Source organism: Athene cunicularia (genome assembly GCF_003259725.1).
Source record: "Athene cunicularia isolate RWA chromosome 8 unlocalized genomic scaffold, athCun1 chr8_part1, whole genome shotgun sequence".
NCBI lineage: Eukaryota > Metazoa > Chordata > Aves > Strigiformes > Strigidae > Athene > Athene cunicularia.
The window spans coordinates 2,316,208-2,342,193 of record NW_020799109.1 but is presented as its reverse complement, the minus strand read 5'-3'; the positions used below and the strand labels follow the sequence as shown (position 1 = coordinate 2,342,193).

The window sequence follows — 25,986 nt, the reverse complement described above, 5'->3', positions numbered from 1 at the left end:
GTGAGGAGGAATGTGCTGAGCAAAATCTTGAGGGCACACCTCAGTGCTTACTCTTTCTGGATGGTAGACATCTGTTCCACATCTTAGACTTGATCCCACAGCCATTGCTCATCTTCAGCATCAACTTTCTTTAACACAACATTGAAAAACACTTGAAAATTTATCAAAGAAGAGAACATACTATATGGTATGATGAGCCCAATCTTTGAAAATTTGCTTGTTAGGAGCAAAGGAGGATTTATCTGGCAGTTGATGCTGAGTTGGTGAGAATTTGAGGACCTCCTACCTATGTGGTCGTTAGGAGATAGGAGATGTTTAAAATTGCACTTCGCATCAGTCCTTGTGCTTTGTTATCTAACCCTCTTGTTGGTGCTGTGTTCTCCCCAACAGAATCTCTGGGATTTTCCTTCAGTAGCAGTTTATTATTTTAAACTGTGTTGGTGTTCTCATGTTTACTATCTTCTGGTTTTGGGTTTTTTTTTTCCTTCATATCTACAGTGAAATCCACGTGTCGTGTCATGGACTTAAAGATCTAGTGGTCTAAAATTTGAATTAAATCAGCACCCCATTATATTATTTGTAAATGTAAAGCTTTTTCCTGAGAAGTCCTCTGCTTTTCTGCTCTGCCTGTACAAATGGAAACAAATACTTTTTTAGTTACGAGACGATTTAAAACTTCTTGGTTAGCCAAGCATGTTATTTAGTTCAACTACTTAAAACATAATTGACTCCTGTTTCAAGAATATGCGTGTGAAGTTTAGGCCTTCAGCTACTTACTGAGAGCCAAGTTATAGACCAGGCATGTACAGTGTTGATATTGGAAACACCACTAAAGCTCACTGTAGAAATCTGGCCAGGCACCATTATAATTGTGAAATATTTTTGTTGCCAGAATAACACAATTCAGTATTACATCTAGAAAGACAAAAATACTTGGGTTTAGGATGCTGTAGGGTTTATAGTATATTGTTCCAGGTGATGACTGAGTATTTCTTCTCTTGGACTATGAGATACTGGATACAAAAAGCTGATTTTATTAGAAATAATACAATGAATCTTAATAATTCAATAAATAGGGTAAATGTGCCTGTTAATGACTCCCTTTCTTGTTTGCATCTAAAACAATGCAAGTAATAAAGCACAGAGAGGAAGGCATTCTTTCCGTTTGAGAGATGCAGATTTCCAATTGATAGTATGTGGTAAAAACTCATGTTGCCAGTTTTTCTACCTAAGACAAGATAGGACAGGCCAAGAACTGAAGTATTTCAAGACCACATTTCTCATAGTAGTAAATAAGACATTTTTTAAAGTATATTCAGCCTGTATTTACTAGTGGTTTCTCTTAAACTCCCTTTTTTGGGTTTGCTTTTTCTGCTAATTTTAAAGTATGAGCTGATTGTTTTCTAGTTAGGATTTTAATTTTTCCTGTTGGTAAGATTAACTAGCTTTCCTAGTCTGCTTTTAAGAACTTTGAAGGTTTGAGGAGCTGTATAGTAGCTAAGCAGTATTGGTTACATTTCTGTTCCAAGATGTTTAGTTAGAGCCGCTGGCATGGCCCACGTGTTTATGTAACTGCTGGTCCTCTGAACAGGCTCTCTCCTCTCTTGCCTCTCCTCCTCTGCCTTTCTGCAGTACATCTCATCCTTGTTTTGACCAGGGACACATCCCCCAGGAGGTGCCTGGCAGGGACTTTGCCCAGGTACAGACACAACGCGGTGCCCAAGAGTTGGTGCTGAGTTTTACATCTGGTTCAGGAGCCAACGATGAGACAATCGTAGGGGTGCAATAATTAAGGGTCAGGATAGGCACCGCTATAAAGAGTGTTTGTCTTGGATACGTCGCAGGATCCATGACTGCTGTATGCCTGACAGATAGCTTTACAACCACTTACAATTTTTGTTGTCAAAATATTACAATCTAGCCTGATGTTCAGTGCGTGACACTCATGGCAGCTAGACCTTCCCAGTGATGGTGGTGGTTGCCATTTTGTTTAGATTTAGTATGATTCCATTAAATTATGATTATTGTGGTAACTGTCAGTCAGTGGGATTTTTTTAGGCTAGTAGATTCATTCATTTATAAAAGAGGAAAAAATCTTCTAGGAGAAGCAGTTTTGTAAACGTTATGTGGAAAAAATACTAACAGTGTCCAGGCTTGGTCACCAGATGTTTGGATGTGGGTATTGTGTGTGTGGGCAAAGTGGTGGCACTGGAGATGGCAGCCACTGCTCGCGGGTGGTACCACCACTGGGTTTATTACTACGGCTTCGCTACACCTCAGGCAATAAGAATCGTCGAGCGCTGGCGTTGCCTTTCTCACATGGCTGCCCAGCAGAAAGCAATGCCGTGGCACGGCTGACCCGGGCAGGGGGAAAGGTTTTCCTGCCGCAGAGCGTGGATGGGGGCTGACAGCTTCTGTGTGAAGGGGTGGAGGTAGGTCCTGATGTGGGGAGGGGGCTGGTGTAGCCAAGCCGAGGGTGCAGAGGCCGGGCTCCCCCCGGAACAAGCTGGCGAGCTGCTGCCAGGAACGGGGAACGAACCACCGCTGTTTGTTTCTGCCGTGCTCAGGGAAACAGCCCTCTGCTTACATTCCGTGGAAGTTAATAGGGTCGCACCAGAGAATATACCTGACTTGGATGACCCGTTTCTCCTTGCAGAGTAAACGCTCCTTCCCGGCCCAAATACCGGGTAAGTGCTTACCCCAAAGGGGCCAGCTCTGAGTGCTGTTCGGTTAGGAACAGGGAGTTCTTGTTGCTTTTCCTGCCAGCTCTGCTCTGAGGTCTCAGGAGTAGAAACTGTTAACATTAAAATGGTAGGAGCATTCATTCTTTTCTAACAGACCTACATGTTGAAGGTCATTGAAGGTAAAGTTTAGAGAAGTGCCCGAGTTCAAAAGCCATCTTAGTAGTTCTGAAAATATTATAAAGAATCTTAGTCTAACACGCACAGGTATTTTGCAGATACTCACCTATATGTTTAATTTGAAGGAGTATACATTTGCTTAAGAATCAGCGTGGTGTGTTTTATTGTTTTAAATTTTCACAAATGGTCTTTATGTGAAAAATGCTTTCACTGAAAGACTACACAAACCCAGTTCCACAGGTGAAGGTCTCAGCCCTGCCAAGGGGGCCATGAGGGCACAAGAACAAGCAACTTTCTAGAAGAACCCCTTGCACAATCTCGGCAGCGTCTGCAACAACCTGTGGAAATCGGTGTTAAAATCCTGACTAAAATTACTTTGCTTAAACTGGGTTTTAATTTTAAATCTTCCTTATGTTCTCATCATTTTTTTACATGAGACCTCATAATTATCCCATGAAGATACATGCACTGCAAACTATTTCCCCCCTCAATTAAGGTTTCAGACAGTTACTGGGAAATCATGTGGAATCACCTAATTCACAGATGACTTTCAAAAGAGTGTTCAGAGGTGTTTGAAATAATATTTCCTGCTACAATCATTCTATAAAACTTTCAGTGTTACTCTTGTAAAAAATACAGGGAAAAAAAAAAAGGTAAATATGTCCCCTTCTTTCTAAGTGAGATAGAAATAATTTCTTCAGAGTCTTCAGTGCCACAGTACAGGGACTGTGCACAAAGTGTCTTCTCAGTCCCTCGTGACTGAGAATGAGCTACCATCTAATTCTTGTTAGAGAGGTGTCCACGCTCAGATCCCCTACCCGACCTGAATCTTTGAATTGTGCCTGGCGTATTTTGCTTTTCGGAAACCACATCCTGATCACATCTGATTAGAGGATGCCTGGTAGCTTGAGAAACACTGCCATATTTTATTAATGTAGTATTTGACAGCTGTTAGCTAGTGAAACTAGAGATTGGTGCTCGCTTGACAAAAAGGTATGCACCTGATACCAGTCATGGAGAACCCAATTAACCTTTAGGCTATATATATTGAATTAGCAAACTGGCAAGTAGGCTGGGCGACTGGAAACTGTTCGCAGCTAAACTTCCAGACAAAGTTGGTTGATTATTTTGCTTACTCACGTGGTCTCTTGCTCCTGTGTGTGGGATTTATCCAACTAAAAGGATGTGTGCATCCAGGTTACTACTCCTGGTTTCTCCTTGGGGATGATTAATGTTCACCTCTGCATTCTTGCCACTGAACTGATAATTCTTCATGGTTTGTGTGGGGCATCTGCATACACCTTGCTCTCGGGGTAGGTACAGCAAACTGGTACACACCTCTTGCACTTGCTCCTTCCCCACTCCTCCCACACCTCTGTTCTCTCCCCATTAATTAATGGGAAGAAATAATGCTCTTGGGATTGATTCTTCGTTGAGCATCTGTGCAGTAATTGATAGAGGATACTTCCCAGGGGTTATTCTGGGCACAGTTATCTGCTGATTGGAAGAATATTCATTATTAAAAGAGTGAAAATCTGTTAAAGTGGACTTGAGCAGTTACAGGAAACTAAAGCAACTGTTGCATTTTATGACAGCATTGCCTGCCCTCAGTAAACTGCATGATGTGATGGTGCCGGTATTTCTTGTCTGTGTGGTATTTTAATTATGCTAGCTGCACTTTGGAGAAATTGTGGGAGTTTTGCTATTTAATGAAACTGTAATGTTATTCATCTTTATCAAAAGACAGTCAACAGGACACCCTGTTGTGCTTATGTGACTTTATATAACAAAAAGTAAATTAATCAAATTCACTAAGCCTGTTTTTTATATGAGATAAAAATACTGCAGTAGTATAACCAGTGCTTTTAAAAACAAATATTTGATAGTGTTTCTATGGTGAAAATTTCTGTTTATTGGGAAAGTTTTTGGGTTTGGTTTTGGGTTATTGTTTGTTTGGCTTCTTTTAAAAATGAAAATGAATTTATACACATATTTGGTCTGGTGAATTATTTATCTGATGTTAGTCATATTTTCTCTTTCAGGAAATCCATGACTTATTTAAAGATTATGAAATCAAGTATTGTTATGTGGACAGAAATAAAAGAACAGGTAAGAACTTAAAATCTGCCAGTGTCACAGGTTTCAATTCTGTCATGAGGCACATCATCAGTGTATGAAGTCATCAGCTTCTCTGTATGAAGTCAGCTTCTCTGCAATCGCGTAGCTTGATTGTCCCTCAGTGCCTTTTTTGGCTGCACAGATTGTCATCATGAAAGAAATTCAGTAGAATCAGTAATGTGTGGACTTCAGTAGAAAATTTAAACCTCAAGTAGTGAGGTTGTGTGTATCTGTGGATCTACAGTCACTCTTTGAGTTAATTACTCGTGACATCCAGTTGATAGGGTCAAATTTTAAAATATATGTTACAGCTTATCTCTGTCTATTGCACCTTCTTTTTATTTTTCCTGTGACTTACGCTGGTGGGTTTTGAGGAGAGGGAGAGATACAGTGATTACCTCTGTAGCTCTGCTAGGTGATGTCACTTGTTTTGGTCTCTTACAGCATTTGTCACTCTGTTTAACGGAGAGCAGGCTCAAAACGCCATTCGGAAATTTCACCAGTATTCTCTTCGGGGGAAAGAAATATCTGTGCAACTCCAACCAACAGATGCTTTGCTGTGTATTACTAATTTGCCCATTTCATTTACGTTAGAAGAGTTTGAAGAACTTGTGCGTGCGTATGGCAGTGTCGAGAGATGTTTTTTGGTCTACAACGAAGTTACTGGCCATTCCAAGGGCTATGGCTTTGTGGAATATATGAAGAAGGACTCTGCTGCAAAGGCAAGACTGGAACTTCTGGGGAAACAGTTAGATGAGAGCACTCTCTTTGCACAGTGGATGGATGTGAACCAGCTGACAACAAACCTTATTCATTCCAAGTGCCTTTGTGTAGATAAACTTCAAAAAGACTACACTGATTCAAAAGAACTGATCCAAGCTTTCTCACTGAAGTATAAACCTATTTTCTGCCAGGTATGTTGAATTTGTATCTTTTGGAAGATCATGGTCATGACTTACGTAGCTCTGTGTTTGCATCTTCACTGCTTGCTGTTTTATCCTTTTATTTTTCAATGAAGTAGTGGGTGGTTATGCATCTGCATTGTGATATATGATGTGGTGCAGATGCTGTACTGGTATGGGTTTGCAGCAATTGGTCGATGTCATCTGGGAATTCTGCAGGAGACCGCTCCCGCAAAGTGCCAGTAAAATGTTTATAAGACATCCCCTCCTTACGTATTTTATTGAAAATAATTTTAGAAATATTTTAGAGAGCTTTTAAAATAAACGCTGATGATGGTTTTATTGCTCAGTAAAGAAAGCCAGAGAGTATGTATACCACAAGTGCAACAGTTTAGATGATGGAGGATATGTATGTATATAATTAATATATTTTAAAAACTAATATATATAGTATCTAATGTGTTTTTTCCCTAGCTGGAGAGGTTGTAGGCTTGGGATCTTGTAGTCAGCTGGGCTTGCGATAGAAGTGATAAATCTTTTGGAAAGCTTGAAGGTACCGAAGAGGTAGATCCTTGCTAGCCTTGGCAAGTGTAAAGGTTTCCTTCTCATCATGATCATGGCTTGTGAGATACTAGGCAGCAGAAAGCAAGCTTGCTTTTAAAATCACACAGTTGAGTACGATTTCAGTTGCTTGGGGTTTGTTGTTTTGTTTTCTGTTTTTTGTTTTTTATTTTTCTCTTAAGTATCTTGGAAGGCTGCTCAGGGATTAGCTTCAGGGATAAGTAAGCAGAGATTCTCACATCTTAAGACCGGACAGTCCATCCGGCTGTCTAGTCTGACCACCTGCAGGCCATCACATTTTCCCTAGTGCTCTGTTGGAGCCCCAGTAATTGAGTTGGCTAAAGCACATCCTTATACTTGCCTGATCCAGATACACCAGGAGATGCATAAATTGGAAGTAACTCTTTCCAGGAACTGCCTGTCCCTTATTATTTTGCACTTGTGTCTGTTTTCTCAGTTGAATGTATCTGGCTTCAGCTTCACCTCCCTGATGACTAAATTGAAGAGCCTTTGCTCATCACTGTTTTCTTCCAGTAAGAACATATTAAATGCTGTAATGAAGTCACTTGCTCAATCTGTCTTTAATTAGCTAAACAGATTGATCTTTTAAAGTCTTTTACTTCAGGGCTTTTTTCCCAGCTGTCAGATAATCCAGAGACTGTTATCAGCACACACACACCCCCAACCCCCAACAATTTTTCAACATCCTTTAAAAATTCTGAAGTTCAAAGAATACCAGGCTGCTTTGGTAAAGGTGGTTTTCACTAACAGTATTCCACTGTGCAGTTAGAGGCACTTACAAGTTGACTTTTACCTTCCTTCTTAGATCGTAATGATAATGTGTCACACCTGGTGTAGGTGAGGAGGGTCTGTGTCTGCATTCGATCAGTAAATGGCACTAAATACATGTTTCTAGAAAATCCAGGACTTAAACAGTATGCTTTGGAATTGGGAAGTAGCCACCCAGTCAAAAATACATTAAAGAGAACATTCTTGGCACATTCTCGTATTACCAATCACTTACATAAACACACTGTGTCATAGACTTAATAGGTAGATTGTAGAAGTATGATAGTAGAAGAAAAATAGGTTTATTTACGATAATTTACGATTTATTCTTGGTGATTCTCAGAGAATAAACGTGTGGTTTATTTTCAATCATGCCTCATGTTTCCACTGGGCATCCCACTGGTACTGACTGGTAGGGGAGGCTCTGCCTCGAGGGGTGGCGAGGAGGGAGGCAGCAGAGGTGCTGGTTTGCAGGCGTAATGGGTGGGTGATGGAGGCAAACCCCGTGGGCTAATGGGGAAGCAGCCCTCCAGAGAGGGAAGATAAGAGGGTGGAGGCAGGAAAACAAGTAGTTCAAATTTGATAGATGAAAAAGGGAAGACAGTGGATGAATTCTTATCACAATAGTGCTAATTAATTGTGGTTTTGTGAGTGAGATGACCTAAAAATTAAGTACAAAAGGAGAAGGAGGAAGAAGGTGTGGAAAAAGCAAGGAGGGGGGTGTGACATGATGAGCAGAGATACAAGAGGGAAACTAGGAGAGGACAGGGTAGCAGAAACCTGGGTGGGGAGGGAATTTCAATAGAGAATGACTAGGAGAAGTGCCTTTGTCTGGAAAGCTGCTCCTGGGAGAATGAATACGTTTTAGGAAAACAAAATGTTCATTCACACCCTTGTTATTTTATGTCTTTGTGACTACAGTCTCTCTCTTCCTTCTGTTTCCTAGTCTTGGCCAGTCCAGCCTTCACACCGCTCCTGCAATTCAGATTATTCCCCCAGTCAGGTCACATTGACCATTTTGCCCATCTCCTGCTATGGCTTCTTGAACGGATCTGTCTTGTGCTGCTTCCGTTCTGATGCAGTATTTCATCATGTAACTGTGATCTTTTACCTAAAATTCTTAGCTTAGTTCATGAAATAAACTCTGTTTATTTCATTTTATTCCAGAGTTACCATTTTTTGAAATCAGTTTGATTTCTCCTCTATTGACAATAGAAATGTTCCGCCAGGAGGAGTTGAAGCCAGATACTTATAGATGAGTCTTAGAAAAATGGCTTTTCCTAGCGCTTGTAATGCCCTTTGCTTCAACAAAATGGACCAGAAAACCTCATTGCTTTCTTATGTGAACTCTAAATTATCACAAGGAGGTTTCTAGTGTTATCCAGGTAGGGACAGAGGGCTTTTCTTCAGTACCCATTCACTTGGGAAGTTTGAAAATTCCTGATCCATTAGCAAGAATACTGGTAGCTGCACTTTCACATGTTAAGGAGTTTTTAACTGTGCACATAACTACAGTATGTTCCATAGCTGCAAACCATTCTTTTCATAGGTACTTCAGGTCTTTGCCAGCGCAGCTAAACTGATGTCAAAATAAAACATAAATGCTTCTCCACACAGGCACACACACATATATATACACACATAGCATATACATATCTACGTGTATATTTATATATCAATATATGTGTGTTCTCCAGAGCTCTTCCCAGTGGCATCAATGATCTGACCACTTTCTTTTTATTCAGAGTCTTTGAGATTTATATTTGAATTGTTAGTGTAAGTTTGTGGGACCTAATAGTTTGGTTGTTTTTCTCCAGTGAAATCTAGAGAAGATATTTCCTCTCTTCCACATCAGACTTAGTATCAGGGTATCATTTCTATTCATTTCGGGACTGGAGATTTTTGCCTAAGCTTTATTCCCTCCCTTCTCACCCCCTTTTTTTTTTTTTTTTCCGTTTGATTTAAATCTGCTCATTCTGCTATAAAACTCTGCAAACAAAGGACAGAGCATTGTTTGACACATAAGCCTGTTTCCAGTCTGCTTGATTGATCAGTCTGGCATCTTCTCTTGGCATTAAATACAACCACAGACTTCATATTCTCCTAAAAGGCAGTATGTATCAGTGGAATTTGTATTGTTACACGTTTCAACAACTATCATGTAGTTTGATGAACGATATTTTTATTATTGTAGGCTTAAAAATTGAACAATAATGAGTTTATAATTATTATACTGCAAAATAAAAATTATTGTAGCATACAGCTGTATTTACAGTTTCCTTCTCATTCCTTCTTTACTCTGAAAATATGTGTTAAATACATTTCATAGCTCAGGTTCCCCATGAGACCAGATTCAGGGGAAGGTGGTAATTCAAGTAGATAGAGCAGGCATGCCAAATAGCAGCTGAAAATAGGATATTCAATTTACATCCACCACGTTTGAGAAACAGACTGGTTTGGGTAGGCATCCACATAAGGTGTCAACCCTTTGCAAAGTATTTTTGCAAGGGATAGGTGAAAATGTTGCAAGGCAGTTCCTGATATTCTTCATTTTGTTCAGTGTATTGTGAATTGTTGTTTCAGTTTGCTCAGGATGAAGACAGTTGTATTGGTGACTTTGCAGTGGTCGAGTATGAAACTGCAGAGCAGGCAGAGAAGGTACAAGAAGTCACGGATGGCATGACTATCAAAGGGAAGAGAGTCCAGGTGTCGTACTGTGCTCCGGGGGCGCCAGGCAGAAGCACCTTAGCAGCACTTATAGCAGCACAGAGGATGGTGAGATACTTGCAAATCTGTTTCCAGAACGAGTTACACCTTGATACACCTTGAGCAGCCTCAGTTGGGTTAGAGGGATTCAGCTGCTTTGCATTAGGAAAAGGAGCTGAGCTTTTGGTAGAATTAGCCTTTTTTTTTTTTTTTTTTTTTTTTTTTAATCTAGTTAGCCCAATTCAGCCTCCTTCCTAGGCAAAGCACGGCCATGTACTGCAATGAAAAAGGGTAAAATATGGCCTTAAGATGCCACAGTTAGATTTACGTAGCTCTGGGATTTGAGTAAATTTAATTTTCTGTAAGAGAAATTGTTCCAGTTCAAAACAAGAGTAACTGGCAGTGGAGTCATTTGACAAGCTAAAACTTTGTTTAAAATGGAGAGGCAAGAATTTGTCCATTTTAAGATAAATTTCAAGGTAGGAGAAATCATTTAATTTCATGGTTGATATAGAAGAAAGCTTTTTACATCCACGTGTCTTATCAGATTACTTCCTAGAAAATTGGATGTGATAAGTGTTACATGAAGCTGTCTTAAACAGAGAAGCAGAACAGTCTCATTACTTTGGCTGGCTTTAGCCCACATCTTTGTAAGAGAGATGAGTGGTGCTATTACAAGATAGTGTGTGGTGTTCATGTTAACAGTGCCTTTCACATTCTCCTTTTTTGATAACTGTCTCAGTTTAAGGGAAAAAAATAAATGTATCTCAGGAAAAATAATGTGCTTGAAGTTTTGGGGCAATAGTTTGTTACGCATTTCATTTGAGGGAAAATGAGCATGAAAAGGAGCAGGAAATAGGGAAGATGATTTTTTTTTTTTTTTTTTTCCTGTGTGAAAATAAATGTGTCCATTACCATCACACAAGTTTGAGGGATTTAAATGTATTCTTTGTTTTGTCCCAATTCTAACATTTTTCTGTCTCTCTTAATTGGAGATGAGGAACAATAGGAAAGGCTTACTTCCAGAGCCAAATCCAGTGCAGATTATGAAAAGTTTTAATAATCCAGCAATGTTACAAATGCTACTGCAGCCCCAGTTGCGTGGACATGCTGTTAAACCTGGTAAGTTTTTTTAAAAAAACAAAAAAAAAAACACAAAAAACCAAAACCCTGTTCTTAGTGATACAAGGCTTTTAACAAAGGAGAGAAGCAGGAATAGTATTTTAAAATCTGCAGATGTTCTTTCAGTGTATTTGTGTAGACAACTCTCCATTTATGAAAGCAAAAGCAAGAGGTGGATTTCTACACTATTGTGTTTGGATCAAATTTAGTGTAACCTAAAAATGTCCTCACATTAACTCTGTGATGTCTGAATGTTTGTGTTAGAAATGGGCGTAAGATGAAATGTCTTTTGCAGACATCACAGAAATGGTGAGTTTAAATCTGATTCTAGATCTGAATTTTGCAGCCTGAGTCTTTCTCCTATTGATTTCAATGTAAATTGTTATTTACTCAGATGCTACCGTAGTTGTACACACATTTCATAACAGCATTAGCCAAAAACATTTCTCTGCCTTCTCACTAGGATGGATGTGAATAAACATATAAAAACCAATCTCACTACATTTCAAATGGTGAAGGTATTAGGAAAGGTATGAGAACAGATAACTTGAAGAGTCAGCTGGGGGACAGCTAAGAGTTTGTGACATAATCTTTTGACAGAAGACACACAGAAACTGTGTGTGAAGAGAACACTTCAGTGAAGAAACACTTTAGCTAATGCTGAAGTTTCAAAGCACTTTAGATAATGCTGTGGTCTTGCAGTCAACTTCAGACGTTTCTGCATATTTGAGAAAAACTCTCAGCTTTGGAGGAGCTCCACGAAAGTACATCTCTAAGATGCTGTTAATTGCAGATCAGAGCTGGGTGTATTGAAAAGTTTCATTATAGCTGACCTTTACTATACTGGAAAGTTTTGTGAAAATCAAATCAAAAAAATATAGAGTAACTCTTACAAAGTTCTTTATTTGGCTAATTTGTAAAACACTGCAACTCTCTTGTGTTTCTGAAACAGTTCTTGGAGCATCTGCAGGTTTACCTCACCTTATAAATTCAGCAGTTGGCCCACCTTTTTTGCAGTTGAATAAAATTCATCAGGTATGTGACCAAAAAAACTTTTGTCAGAATACATATTTGTGGAGAACTTAGCATGAAAAAGATTCTCAAAGTTTTTAAGAAATTACAACTAAAATCAAGTGTTCTCATTAAATTTATCTTTGAGAAAAGGACTGTGAGATGCCTATGAGGATGTAAGAGCACACTGTGCTTACTATCCACAAGTGAGTTATTGTATCTTAAGAGAGCTTTTGATTTGCTAACACCTGCCGATGTAGAGACAGCTTGCCATTACTGGAAAAAAAAAAAAAAATCCTCCTTTAAATTAGCGCTCAAGGAGTGTGGCACATCCATTTATCTCTTCTCATACACACTTTCTGTAGAGACTTGATTGTTTTCTCTTATTCAAGCCAACAAGCTTAGCATCATTATCTTCATTTTGAGGTTTGTGGGGACCAGAATGTGCTATATATGCTATAAAAAACAGTGATTTGCAGATGTTACTTCTTAGTCAAAAAAACCCCCCAAGGTTATAAGCTGTTTAAGTGTTCTGGGAGTATCTGTAGTTCACTGTAAAGTTGATACGACTTCCATATGGGCACCAGAATTTCTGAAAGATACTATATTGGATATCTGGGATGAGTTTGCCCTAGGAATTGGTGATGGGAACATGCTAGCGTAGCACCCACAACCAGAACTCCTCCTAGAGCAGTTCACATGGCCAGCAGCCTGCCTGGCCTCCGCCTTGCACCGAGGTTCTGTCAGAGATTTCCTCCAGCTCTGCCAGGAGCCAAAATTTGCCTTCAGTATTCATGGCAGGGGTTTTCATAAGAACCTTAGAGGGACTGGAGACAATCACTTTGACTTACCATTTCTGATGTTTCAGAAATTCTCATTTAAAAAGCAGAATCCCCTTAAGTATTAGTTCTTACTTCTGCTGTTCTTTTGGCAAAGATAGACTGATAGATCCTTAACAAAAATTAAAACGCAGAGATATTCCTTATGTTGAGTATATTCAGCTTTTTGGGTTTTTTCTGCTAAAAACTGGTAGGTGAATATATCCATTTTGAATAAACACTACTTAATTTTGCCCCATAAAGTGAGTTGCTTTTGTCCTGTACAATTAAAAAAAAAAAATCATTCTTTGCTTGTACTTCTTTTATTTAAATGACATTTTCAATTGGTATATTTAGTTACTGCTGCTCTCTTCAGCTTTGGAGCGCCTGTGCTTCCTTGGAAGGCAATGTGAATGTTTTCTAGTCACAGCTGGAGACAGGCATGTTTTACACAGTTAACACTGTGACTGATGATGATCCAGTGCTTTTTGGCTTAAGAGCGCTGCAGCCCAACAACTTAATGTTTTCTCTTTAGAGAGACTTAAAAGTTTAATTCTCTTCCAGAAAGCTTCCTGTCATTTAATTAGCTCCAAACCTGATCTAATAGCTTGAATTTTATTGACAAGTATTTGATTAACCAAATTCCTTCTATTAGGCACATTTTTCTGTTATGCAATGACTTATTTCAGTTTTCTCTAAAGCCAGAGAACCAGGTCACCGTTTTTATTGTCTTGAAATTCAGTATTGTGACGAGATAGAGGAACACACAGTGTCTTGGCTTGCCTCTCTCCCCACCTCCCCACTCACGCACCGATTCAGCTGCCTGTATATCTTTGTTTTGCTATTGTATATTCAAAGTTTTTTAAAGTAATATAATCAGAAGAAACAATATTTTTAGGATGATTATGCCACAACATTATAAAACAGCTCATAAAGATTCAATAGAGGGGTATTTGAACAAATGGGTTATTCATCCAGTAATCTTTCAACCCTGGAGTTAGCATGACTTTCAACTCCTTTCTTTTAATTTCTCTTAGCTGCAGTTATCATGTGCCACAGTCATGCATTTTAAACTTTCCCAGTGATGTGTTTTCCTCAGCCATCCAGCAGTTCTTTGAATCTTTATTAAGGCAGAGACTTCCTTCTGAGGATTCTAACCAAACTGATTTTCCCCTTTTGCATTTCTGAACGTTTTTCAGTTGAACTTATATACGTGTTCTTTGTGGATGTAACCAAGTTTAGAAGGGACAACCGCTGGTATTTGGGACCTGGATAATTTCTACTGAAATCACTAAGACAATTAAAATAGCAGATGCTTAACAAATCTAGATACGGCACTTTTTGATTTAAATTGCACATTTCTGAGTCCAGAAGACCATATTACAGGCATAGGGTGTTTTTTTCCCTAGGAAATTTGGCCCTGCCACACAGAGACACAGCCTAGGATTGAAAATATTTGTGAGGTGTTTTGTAGGATGCTGCAAAATCTACAAAGCCATGCATCAGGAGAGTTGCTGCCTTCTTGGGTTCCACCTTCATTGCCTGGTTTTGGTGATCTTTCCTATGAAGGAGATTTCAGAAAAATGAGGAAGGCTGTATTTGTTGTGATCTGACACAGTCAGTGTCCCATATATCTATTCCTTCACCTCTGTACAGAAAGGTTTGCAGAGCAACCTGTGTTTTGCCTGGCAATTCATGACCAGGAGCTGCTGCCAGAAAGAGAGTTTCAAGCGTGTGTTCAACCAGCATGAATCATAGTGTGGTTTTGTTAGCCAGAGTGGACGTAAGGTTTCTTTTACACCACTGTGCTAGCCAGAGCACACAGCACTCGATATACCCATAGCAGAATCTGAACGTGGTGCCCCAGAGTTGTTAAGTGGCTCAATTCTGGTGGCAAACTGATCCAGAAGTTTTTGAATGAAAACAACGGATATTTTATAGGCTTGACAATCTGTAGGCAGTGTGATTTGTAATCTTTTTAATGGTTTTGGCATAGAATTTCATGTAGATAGTTGCCACTAAAAAGAAGGGAAAAACAGATGCTCCTCTTTGAAAGTAAGGATACTGTTTGGTAACTGTAAAACAAGGGATGAGAGTCCCTGCTGGTTACAGCCGAGTCCAGTAAAGGGTATAGATACTTGATGGAGATGATGTATTAGAATTACAATGCAAGGCACAGTGCAAACATTACCAAACAATGAAGTCCTTATTCCTAGAGTTCATCACTGTGTCTCATCTTTCTTACTGGCACTGTAGGTAACTCCCCTCTCTAGTCTGTCTGCAGAGGCTTCAAACACATTTTGCTTTCCCCGTTGGCCCAGACCGAGGCTGCAGTGGAGTCTGGACTGTATTTGGAGCATACTCTGGATCCTTTAAAAGCCATCAGAAAAGCATACTTGTGGTTGTGAGGTGAAAAAGAGGGCTAGGCAGGAGAGAGGTTAAAAGAGCTTGAAATAACTTCTTATGAATGAAGCAAAAATTTAGTTCTGGTGAGGAAATGGTTATTTTCCTTTGCTGTATGAACTCTTAAACTAATTTAAAATGTTTCAAGAACGTATTGTTTTCCATGACTGTCAACTAACATTTCTTTTAATAATTTCACAGAGTTCAATTCTGGGGAGTACATCTAACTTAGTGCTGCAGAGCCCTGCTCACCTACCATTGCCACAGCAGCAACTGATGAAGATGGAAAACATTCAGGCTAATAGTGTAAGGTCATCACTTTAACCTTGACTGTCTTTGGACACTTTTATAACTGATAAAACAAATAATTATTTTAATCTAGTATAATGTAACAGCTTAGTGTATCTTAGTGTTAAGTCATGTAACAGCTTTAGTGTATCTAAAAAGATTAACCGAATGTGAACGTTGTAAGAAATAGCTACAGACAGATTATTTTAATCATTTACACAGTTTTCTATTCTTCCTTATAGAAACCGGGTTTGCTGGGAGAACCTCCAACAATGCTACTTCAGACAGTACTGGGAATAGGGGTAATGCCATCAGTGAGTTCAGGCATGGGAACCCGTGGAGAAGCTCTTAAGTGTAAATGACATTTTATTTCATACCAAATCATCTTGAAATGATGCACCTGACTTTCTCCCACTTTGGCAAAAGCACTAGTATGTTTAAACCTTATCACTGCACAGAAAGTTAGGCAGAGAGCTGAACAATTATGCACGGTATATAGGTAAGCAAGTTAACAAGTTATATAGCTGTATAACCAACTAACCTGCTGGTTCAAGCAGGAAACACACTTGCAATATCTTGCCTTGTTGCCTGGCTTCTCTAATCTGTTTGTCAGGGAAGAAAGAGTACACTGTGGCATTGGTTGCATATTTGCAGGTTGTTAAATCCTCTGCTTGCTCAGTTACTACCATTTGTAGTACACTTGCAATATGTTTTTATTTAGGACCAAAATTTGAGGGTTTGTTGGTTCAAAGAGAAAAAAATCTGAGCAGCTGAAGAAGCACTGCAAATAAGTTTTATTTTTTTACATTCATTTCATTAACCAGTAGAGCTTTAACATCCAGTCTGTGACAGATGTCAATTTTGAAGTGCAGATTTCTGCGCCAGTGATGCCCTCAATTTTTATGAGGAAAGATCACTTGTGATACTGCTTAGTGCATCTTTTTTGTTTCCTCCACTGAGCGCCATGTATTCGGCAGATCTAGGTATGGTCTGAGCAGTGGTAGTAACCAGCAGCAAGGAAAAGCTTGCGGTAAGGAAGAAATCTATTCTGAAAGTCTAGATTTTAATTTTGGAGAATAACTCCTAGCTCTTTTGTTGGTAAAAAGAATTTTACTAATGCCAGTTGAGGTGGGGTTTTTCCCCTCTGTTCCAATACAGGACGTCGTTTCCCAGGTTTTTTTGAAAGTGGCAGGAAACGCTAAGAAGTAAGTTATTATAGTGAATATTTAGAAAAATCAGAGTTTTCTTCTATTGTATTAGCTTTAAATAGAGTTGTTTGCTCCTGGGATGGTAAAAGAATAAAAACTATCATCAGAATTCAGTGTTCCGGGACAGCTGTAAAATAGATCTCTAAATGTTTTTCTCATCACTTAGTCAAAACCACAAACAAAATGTACTGATAAATCTTGTCTAACAGAAAAGTTTCTCCATTTATGGTTGACTGCAGCATCTAATCTGACTCCCAATTCAAACAGCAGCAGCAGCAGCAGGGATGGGCATGCTGCCATTCTTTCCGAATCAGCACATTGTTGGACAAGCTATACCAGGGCAAAATAACGCTCCAGATAAACAATCGACTACCGAAGCGGTTGTCTCGGGATCACAGCCTTATCATCAGACCTTAACAAATCTTTCTGCGGGAGCTTTGCGGGCTGGACATGCCAAACAACAAAATCAGCTAAAAAGTACTGATACAAGTTTGGGGGTAAGGAGCGCTGAATACAAAGATTTCATTTTTTTTTTTCTTCTGTGTGGATTTTCTCTTCTTCGTTTTAACATGCTTAAGAGTTAACTGCCACTGCTTATTGCAGTTCTTCACTATAAAATTTGCTAGATCACAGGATCATTCGTGAGACATTTTAAGGTCATTCCACTTAGGAATAATAGGGAGAACAATAATGCTCTTTGGTGGTCCAAATGAATTAACAAGGGAATCTTTTTACAATGCTGGAGGGGTTTTTTCCCATGTGTATGCCTCATAGTATTTGATGGTGAAATTATCTCAAGGGCAATGTCCCTTTTAAAGACTGAAAATTGAACTTGTGATAGAATTTCATGACTGATTGGGAGAAATCCTGGTGGTATGTTGGGCCTTTGGGCTTCCAGGTGTGTGTGTGTGTGTGTGTGTGTGTGTGTGTAAATTTTCCACTTTTAGTCCTCTTAGCCATAGCTGACCTGTTCGTAGTCTGTATCAGTTTTAATATTTATTCCCTTGAAGGCAGGGAGTGGGAGGATGATGGGATGGGATTTGAGTTGAACCAGAATGGTCTCTTTTTATCAGAAGTTTTTTTCCTGCCATTAACAGAATTTACTACTTTTTTTTTTTTTTTAATAATATACATACCTAAATATTTTGAGATTTGTGTGGAAACATGTTCTTAATTCAGATCAGATCTGTGTTTTCTTTACATATTTTCTGAAGCATCTGAAGTGATTAGACCATATTCAGTATTGGTGTCTGCCTTTCTTAGACAGCTTTGACAGATTTGGTCCTACTTTGGAAAGTACACTCTTCATTTTTTAAATATTTTTTTTACTGTAATGAAGTGGAATTTTACCTGTGTGTAGATAGATACACATGAATAAAATACATAAGGTGTATGTGTATACATATATAAAACCAGTGGTTTATTTCAGCATTTCAGTTGGTTAAAAGGAAATGTCATTAAACCATTAGAAGTCTAGATAATTAATTTATTTCTATGAATATGTTTATCAGGAAAATTTATTTTTTGAAATCCTGGTAGATGTTTTAATTGTTTCCTTTTCTGCATCAGTAGGCAGAAGGCCCAGTTTGCAAAAATCACTTCCTTGACAAGACAGCAGCAGTCTGTGTGCTGACCAGTCGGACTGTCTTAAATGCCCGCTTTTGCATCCAGATGAATTTCAGCACTCTGTTGAAGCTTTTTGTGTTTAAAAACTGGTCTCACTGGTTTTGAAACAATGTTGAGGAATACTTTTTTTTCAGTAAAACAGTATTAATCCATTAAAATAATGGATTTTTTTTTTCCTTAATGTGCTTTCAGAAAATGTACAGAGTAGATGTAGATTAGGATGTAGATGCAGAGTCTTCCAGCTCTGTATTTCAGACAAGCTGTGTAACTTGCTATAGCTATTTCATCCTTATTTCTGGCACTTGTTGTGACGTAAGCTAAAGGGAAATAAGCTGGTACGTACCCTTCCTAGTGCCTCGTGGTGCCACTTCTGGTGGTTTGGGGTTGCTTCATTTACACTCATAAACATTTTCCCCTTTGAAGTACAGACTTAGAAATAGCGTGATCGGTACTATGTGTTGTAGTGACAGATTGCAGACAGGGCTGTACCTCCAGTCCAGGGTTCGTTTGGCCTTCACTTGCTTGTGACTCTGGGTGAGAAGAGTTGATTTGATCGTAAATCCCTGCAGCTGGGGTCATTATGGTGGGTATTATTCCTTTGCTTGAATCTAAAAGGTTTTCTTTTGTTTGTTTGGTTTTAATACCCTTTAGTAACCTACAGTCTAAAGAGAAACATTCCTACCGAATTATTTGGCAAGAAAAAAGTACAGGCAATGTGTCCAGATAGTCATCCCAGCATTTATTTTAGAAGCTTTCCTGTAGGGTTCAGCTTTTCTCAAAACCCTGCTGATTTCTGACAAACGTTGTGTGAATATGATGCACATTGACCTGTCCAATTGTTTTGCAGACTCCCTTGAAAAAGCAGACTTCACTGCTAGGAGACCCACCAAAAGAAATACGTCTTAGTACCAACCCCTACTTGAATTTGGCAAGTGTGTTGCCTGGCATATGTCTTCCAGGTAAGCAAACACTGAGCTGTTTCAGCTGCAAGTTCCCTTGACTGAGTGTGGCAAACTGTTAGGCTGCTTGGCAGGTAATTCCAGTGACCACAACGTTTACCTTTAAGGAATTCTTGTAGTCTGTCTTAAATTTGCAATGTAATTCTATCCTCCTAGTTAATATTATATTTGGGAAAGGTAAATTTTCAGAGTTAATGGGCTTACAGATGTGGACAAACTTCTAGAAAAACCTTTCAAATAGTATAATTTTGAGCACAGCCTAATGTGAAGTAGCAAATTTCTGTTCCAGTCCTAGAATATTGCTAAACAAGAGTGCAGCCTAATTTTTGCAGTTTATACAAACCACATATTCTTTGTGTTACAAACAGCAATTGCCAGCAAAGCCTCTAGTCCACCGCAGCAGACCGGACTTTCGAACAACATCGTGGATGCTGCTGTGTCTCAGGGAACTACGTCACAACATGCAATGGAAAATTATTTTAATTACTCTCAACAGCATGGGGAATACACGCAGGTACGTCGCTTTGCAGCGCTTTCTTCTGAAGCCTGGTTTGTCACTCAGAGCTCTGGTAGCAGGGTTTTTGGCAGAGATCTGCTCAGCGATCCCTCCCTGAGCTGCTCATTGTTTTTCTCTGTGTATCTTCATGCACTTCTTGGCACACATGTGGTCTGGTAGCCCTTCATGCAGTTGAACAGCATTGTCCAACATCATGAAGCACTCTTCAGCAGTTCCTAGGCTTTCCTACAACCAAAGCCCACCCTCCTCTTCAGGTTGAGCCATGTAGGTCCTCTTCACTGATAGTTTATCTCTTTCAGTGTACAGAATAGATTTAGCACAAAGTACACCTCAGTAAGAAATAAAAAAATAAAAGCCTGAAGACATTCCCTGCTGCAGTGTTGTAACCATAGAAGGATTGCTGCTGGAGCACCTGAATTCAGTGCAGTTGGCTAAAAAATTACAACTTCTGGCTTGGCTTTTGTCTGTCTTCAAAACCATGAAGTTTTTCCTCTTTCCCTTCCCAAGAAGTTTTCAGGTTTTCTTGAGCCTTGGCTAGATCCCAGAAAGAGTGTGTTCTGTCTACCAGAAGTTCCTGTATAGCTTGGGGAGTTTTTAGACTCTCTGCCAGCTGGTTTCACTGCACAGGGTTTCTTCACCGCGTGCCCCGTTCGGTGATCAGAGCATGGCCACTGAGGTGGAGGGCTGCCCCTCCTCTGGAGTGTTGCACTACTGGGAGCAAGTGCTGGGTTTCAGAAACATGGAGACACTCTGTGAAATAACATTTCCCTATTTTCATTAGCCATCACTAGTCTGTGCAGAAATATATATAAATGAAATACGAGAACTGGATCGTAGTGGTGTCGGGTAATCTGTATAAAAATCTTGGGTCTGCGTGGGGACACCCACCCTGCCTTCTGCTGTAGGTCTCCTCCTGCCCTGATCTCTCCTCCTGTGGCCGGGAGACAGAAGCAAGGGGTGCTCCCCTCTCCTGGGCTGCGGGCAAGGAAATCTGTGTTGCTCCTGAACTCCTGGGGTAGAGCAGGGCTGCTGCTGGGACTGGAGGACAGAGAGTGGGCACACGGCGGGCACAGGGCCTGGTTTGTGTTGGGAGGGTCTCAGCCCAGCCAGGAGGGGCAGAGGGGATGGTGGTTGCTGCAGCAGGCAGCTCTGCCAGGGGCCAGACCCATCTCTTAGGTCAGATCTGGTGACAGTTGTGGGTTAGAGAAGGAAGAGGGATGTCCTGGGGGCCGTTGTGTTTCGTGTAAGCATAGTCTTGAATGTTTTGTTCGCATCTAATTATTTGCTTTCAATTTGATGTCTCCTGGTGGTAGTTCCTAACCCCAAATCCTTAAAATACTGTCCAAAAAATTCAGTAGTATTGTAATACTAGTGTTACCAGTATTATCCGTAGTAACATGAAGGACTCAAATGATGTCACTGAGGTGCAGAGATGCCACATGTCATTGTTCAGCTGTATTTGTACTGTCTATCCCTTCCATGTAGCAGAAATGATATTGTACTTGTGTCCACTGCCAAGGCAGTGGTGCCTTGTGTGTCTTTAAAGCACTTGACATAATATTAAATGTTTGGTTTGAGCTTTATCACTGGTGTCAAACAAGTTTTGATGCTTCTTGGAGAGCTTTGCCTTTTATTCATTCTCATGTCCTGCGAGGCCGTAAGAATTGTTTTCATGTGAAGTGATCTTAGTAGACAGCTAATGGGAAGAGGTTTTTTCCTCCTTTATAGGAGGCTGTTCAGCAGTGGTATCAGCATTATGCTCAGGCATATAACTCTACCCAGGCAAGAGTCGATGAATTTGAAAATGAAGCTTCTGAGGTGAGAAATAATTTTTATTTTCTTCCTGTCTCCACTGGCTGTTTCTCCCATCAGCTGTGAGGGTGCTTTCGGACTCTGGACACCTGCTTTGTTTGTTGATAGTGGCTGCTGCCGTCGCTACCGCAGAGACACGGGGCTGGAGAGCGTGGGACGAAGGGCACTGCATGGTCACCCTCCACAGGGCATCCCTGCACTCTCCAGGATTCATGTTCACGCTTTTGATTATATCTGGCATAAATATTTTAAACTCCCACAATCTGAAGTGACCTGTCAAGTTCAGGAGTGTATTAAAATACTCCTCCCAAGAAACAGCACACCATAACGTTACTTCCCAGTGAGTCTGTTGAAGGATTGTTTTTCACCCAGGCCATTATATAGCCCAAGGTTGGGTTATAGACCACCAACAAGCACACTTTGGGGTTTTCTGAAGGAATTGTGTGAAGTAAATCCTACATTTTGCTCAAGAAATTGCTGCATGCCTGAGCTGCTGTGAATCGGACGCTCCTTTTAGCAACTGCGACTCAGATATTTACATATCTGCTGAATGCTCGTTACTATGTCGAGTAAAAAATGAATTCTTGAACCAGTTTTCTTTCAACATGTGGTTGATCATGGATCCCGTTCTGCATTTAGGAATCTACGGGTGGATCTTACCCAGACTGCAGAACCTGCTTGCAGGTCCTGCCTACACTTTACAGTGGAGCCCAGGGATCATGCCAGCCAGGCAGCTTGCAGCTTCCTCCACAAAACCCCTTAAATAAGGTGAGAGGAGAGACGCAGCAGAGGGGTTGTAGATGCAGCTGGAGCCAGCGGCTGGTAGAAGCGCTTCTTATTTGTCTTATGCTGCCACCGAGTGGACTTTGGACCCGCAGCAAGCCAAGGCAGAGCTTTTCCACTGCTCCTCAGGATCATACCCCGTTCCTGGTGGGTGTGATAAATAAAAGCAGTGGTTGAGCAGAGCGTGGCAGACCCCCTCGGAGCCCTCCAGCACCCTGGAGATCAGAGCTCCTCGTTGCCCACACACCACCAGAACCTACAGGAAAGAAAGGCTGGATGTTTGTGCACAGACTTCTTGGAAAGATGGTATCTGTGAGGCTGAATGTGCAAAAATGCCTTGAAGGGGGCAAATAAAGTAGGAAGTGAAGAAAGGAGGAGGAGGTAGTTCGTGCTGGTTTTAGGGCTTTTTGCCTGACTGGCAGATGTTCTGCAGTGAGTGCCACTGGGATAAAACCTCAGAAGTGGAGTTACCAAGTCCAGGCAGCGTCCGGCTTACCTACAGCCTCCACTTTGTAATCCTCTGCACTGGATCCTAGGAGGAAAATAATTTTAAAATGGCTTTCATTTGGTATTATACCAGACGACAGATGAGACCTACTTCAGCCAGACTCATTGAGCAAAGCTTCCTTTGTCTGTTGCACTCAGTAGACACTTAGTTTTCATCAACAAAAGATGTGGGAGGGATGGGGAAATGCTATGGGAGCCGTGAGGACCAGCTTAAAGGAGTCTGGAATCTGGACTAACGAGGAGGTGGTTTAACACAGGCCAGGCCGGTGGGGATAAAAGCTTTGCTGAGTCTGGACAAAGGACCAATCATTTCCTGAGTGCCTTCGAAATCCTGAGGAATTCCTCCCCTCATGCTGTAGGTAGATCACGTTGCTCCTGTTTTTATGAATGGGAGAGACCTTAAAAACCAGATTGTCATCTCTGTTGGAGCTGCTGCCTTTGTGAGGCCAGCCCCAGCCCTGCGGCCTGAGAGTGATGCTGATCTCTCTCCTCAGCCTCCAGCACGGCTCGTGGCCCTTTGCAGGAGGAGAGGAGCCGCAGCTGAAGCCTGTGGTCGCATCTGGGGGAGCTGAGGGGCCCCGCGCCGCTCTGCCCTCGCCGCCTCCCGTCCCTTTGCTGCACGGCACGCTCTGGCAGCTCAGACTGGGCATGAGATCCCTGTTTATTTGGAGGAGATTTAGAAGGAAAACAACTGTAGCAATTTGTGACACCTGGGTAGAGGACAAGGCCTGGCTGGAGCTGGGATAAAGATGGTCGGGGCCTGAACACGGTGCCATGGGCTGTGAAATCTGTAGCTCTGTGCTGCAAAAGATAGTGCTTTCAGGTTTCTAACAGCTCTGATGTGACTGGAAACGGCTGAAATTGTGACAAGAGGAGGAGATAGTATGGGGTTTGGGCTAAAACCTGTCAGTTTATTTCCAGTCTAAAGAGGAAAGCTTGTCTGCGGAGGTGATGTTGAGCAGCTTGCGCCAAAGTTTGTCTTAATGCCAGATGCCGTAAAAGGCAGGAAGAGAGCGGCCGGTCCCTTGGCACAGATGGAGCAGAAGGACAGTTTCCCTCTGCAGCGAGGGGCTTTTCTCATTCCTGGAATCAAAAGAGAAATCTCAGTGAAGAGAGGACACTGACTGGTCCCCAGGAGGCTCTGTGTCCGTTGAGAGTGTGTGCTCACGTGCATGTTTTAACCCCGCAACTGTTTTTTCTGCTGGTTCTGCGGGCTGAGGTTCCGAAGGAGCAGTCGGAGGTTTGTGTGAAGCACACGGTGATGCTGCGCTCTGTGACGTCCCACAGCTCTGAGTGCAGGACAGAGGGACAACTAAAAAGTCTTTCCTCAAGCCAATCCCTATTTATGCTGATGACAAGCGCGTGCTAAAATGAAAGCGGACTTAGTGGAGGGTAATTTGAGTTGTGAACGTGAATTAGCAAGGGGTGCTTCTGGGGACTGCTCGGGGATGTTTGGTCAGCACAGCTGTTCTTTTGATTAAGGAATTAGTGTCCTGGTTTGTGAAACGTCTTAAGGTTTCTAAAATATTCCCTCCAACATAAACCAGAACCCCAGATGATATGATTTAGGAGCCAGGCTTAACCTGGGACGTGCAGTGTGGCAGAGCAAGATGTGGCACGATCAGGTTCAGGGGATTGCTCCAGGGCAGATGCTTCAAGCTTTTAGAACAAGGCGACTGTTGAAGCCATTTGGTAATGAAATTAATGACACGTTGGGGACAGGTTGGAGTGATCGAGCGTCACCGAGCAGGGCGCTGGGCTGTGAGGTGTAGGTGCAGCTTCTTGTGCTGTAGGTGTGTGGGTAGTGCAGCATCCTGCTCTGATGGAGCCCAGAGAGGAGCTGAACCTGAGCCTCAGTACCCCAGGGAACCCTCAGTGGTGGGGCAGCCTCACGTCGCCTGTGTCCTCACCAGAAACCCTACCCTGGTCCCCTCAGGGCTTCCAGTTATTGGAGCGAGGCATTTCAGTGGAAGTTTTGGTTAAAGAACCGTTACTGCTCTCTTTGGCTTCGGTACCACGTGTGGACTCGCGCCCGCCAGTGGCAGATGGTTACACGTGATCCACAACACAAACCCGCTTTGGCCTGGCTGCAGACCCTCAACACCCGATTTGCCAGGATGGTTTAACCCCTTCAGCTTCCCAGGAGACGAGAGGGATGAAAGGTGGCCCACTGGTGCCTTAATTAAAGGATGAAGGTGTCTGGAGCTGCTGGGACACTGCCGGGTAGGAGCACGGCCGTGGTTATGCCGTGCCTGGCCCAGGCAGCCCTCTGCCCTCACAAAAACGCACGTACGGCGCAGCACCCATGCGGTTACCGTTGGGTTTGGGGGGTTTTTAGGGAAAGGGCACAAATACTGACTCATGAGCTGTGTATAGCTGGACCGCAAAGCCAGAGGAGTCGGGCCTTTGGAGTCAGTTACTGGCTCCTGGGCCTTGGTCATTCCCAGACTGGAGCTTTATTTATTGACACCGTTTGCTCTGGATCATGTGTCACTTGTTTTCTTCTTGTCCTTAGGTGGCTCCAACGAGAAGCGAGAAGCGAGGCTCTTCATACCTCATTTCCTCCCCAGAACCTGGCCCCACGGAGTACCTTGGCCAGCAGACTCAGGGCTCCGCAGTACGTTACGCTGAATCCTCTCTCAAAAAAAAACGCGTTTATTGAGACCTAAACACTCGCTCCTGCCTTAGGGGGTGAAGGCAGGCTTTCCGTACCTCCACTATTTATTGCTGCCTTAACTTCAAATAATTCTTCTTTCTGGGTGGGTTACAAGTATCCCGAGAGGAACAACCCTCTGTTAACGAGCAAATTTGCCAAGGAGCCGGTACGTAGCGTGGCGATGTTTGGCCGTCGCGGGGCAGCCCTCTGAGAAAGGGGCTGGCGGTTCCTCTGTCACGGACAGGCACCGCGGCCGAGGCTGACAGAGCCAGGGCATGCGGTGAGTTCTGTAGTTTACCAGCCGAAAGCAATAAAAATACCTGGGGGGGGGGGGGGGGG

At 41.7% G+C, this 25,986-nt stretch overlaps 1 protein-coding gene across 1 annotated transcript; it reads left to right on the top strand.

Annotated features, from left to right (window-relative positions):
- Window positions 1-2,397: 2,397 nt before the first annotated feature.
- RAVER2 (ribonucleoprotein, PTB binding 2) lies at window positions 2,398-25,970 on the top strand. The gene is made up of 15 exons (XM_026853856.1): window positions 2,398-2,432; window positions 2,657-2,687; window positions 4,904-4,970; window positions 5,424-5,893; window positions 9,815-10,006; window positions 10,933-11,059; window positions 12,012-12,094; window positions 15,493-15,597; window positions 15,822-15,933; window positions 17,055-17,284; window positions 19,261-19,372; window positions 19,741-19,886; window positions 21,618-21,707; window positions 22,341-22,469; window positions 25,507-25,970. Exons 1-15 carry the CDS (start codon window positions 2,398-2,400, stop codon window positions 25,651-25,653), a joined length of 2,076 nt encoding a protein of 691 aa, XP_026709657.1. The 3' UTR covers window positions 25,654-25,970.
- The last annotated feature ends 16 nt before the right edge of the window (window positions 25,971-25,986 follow it).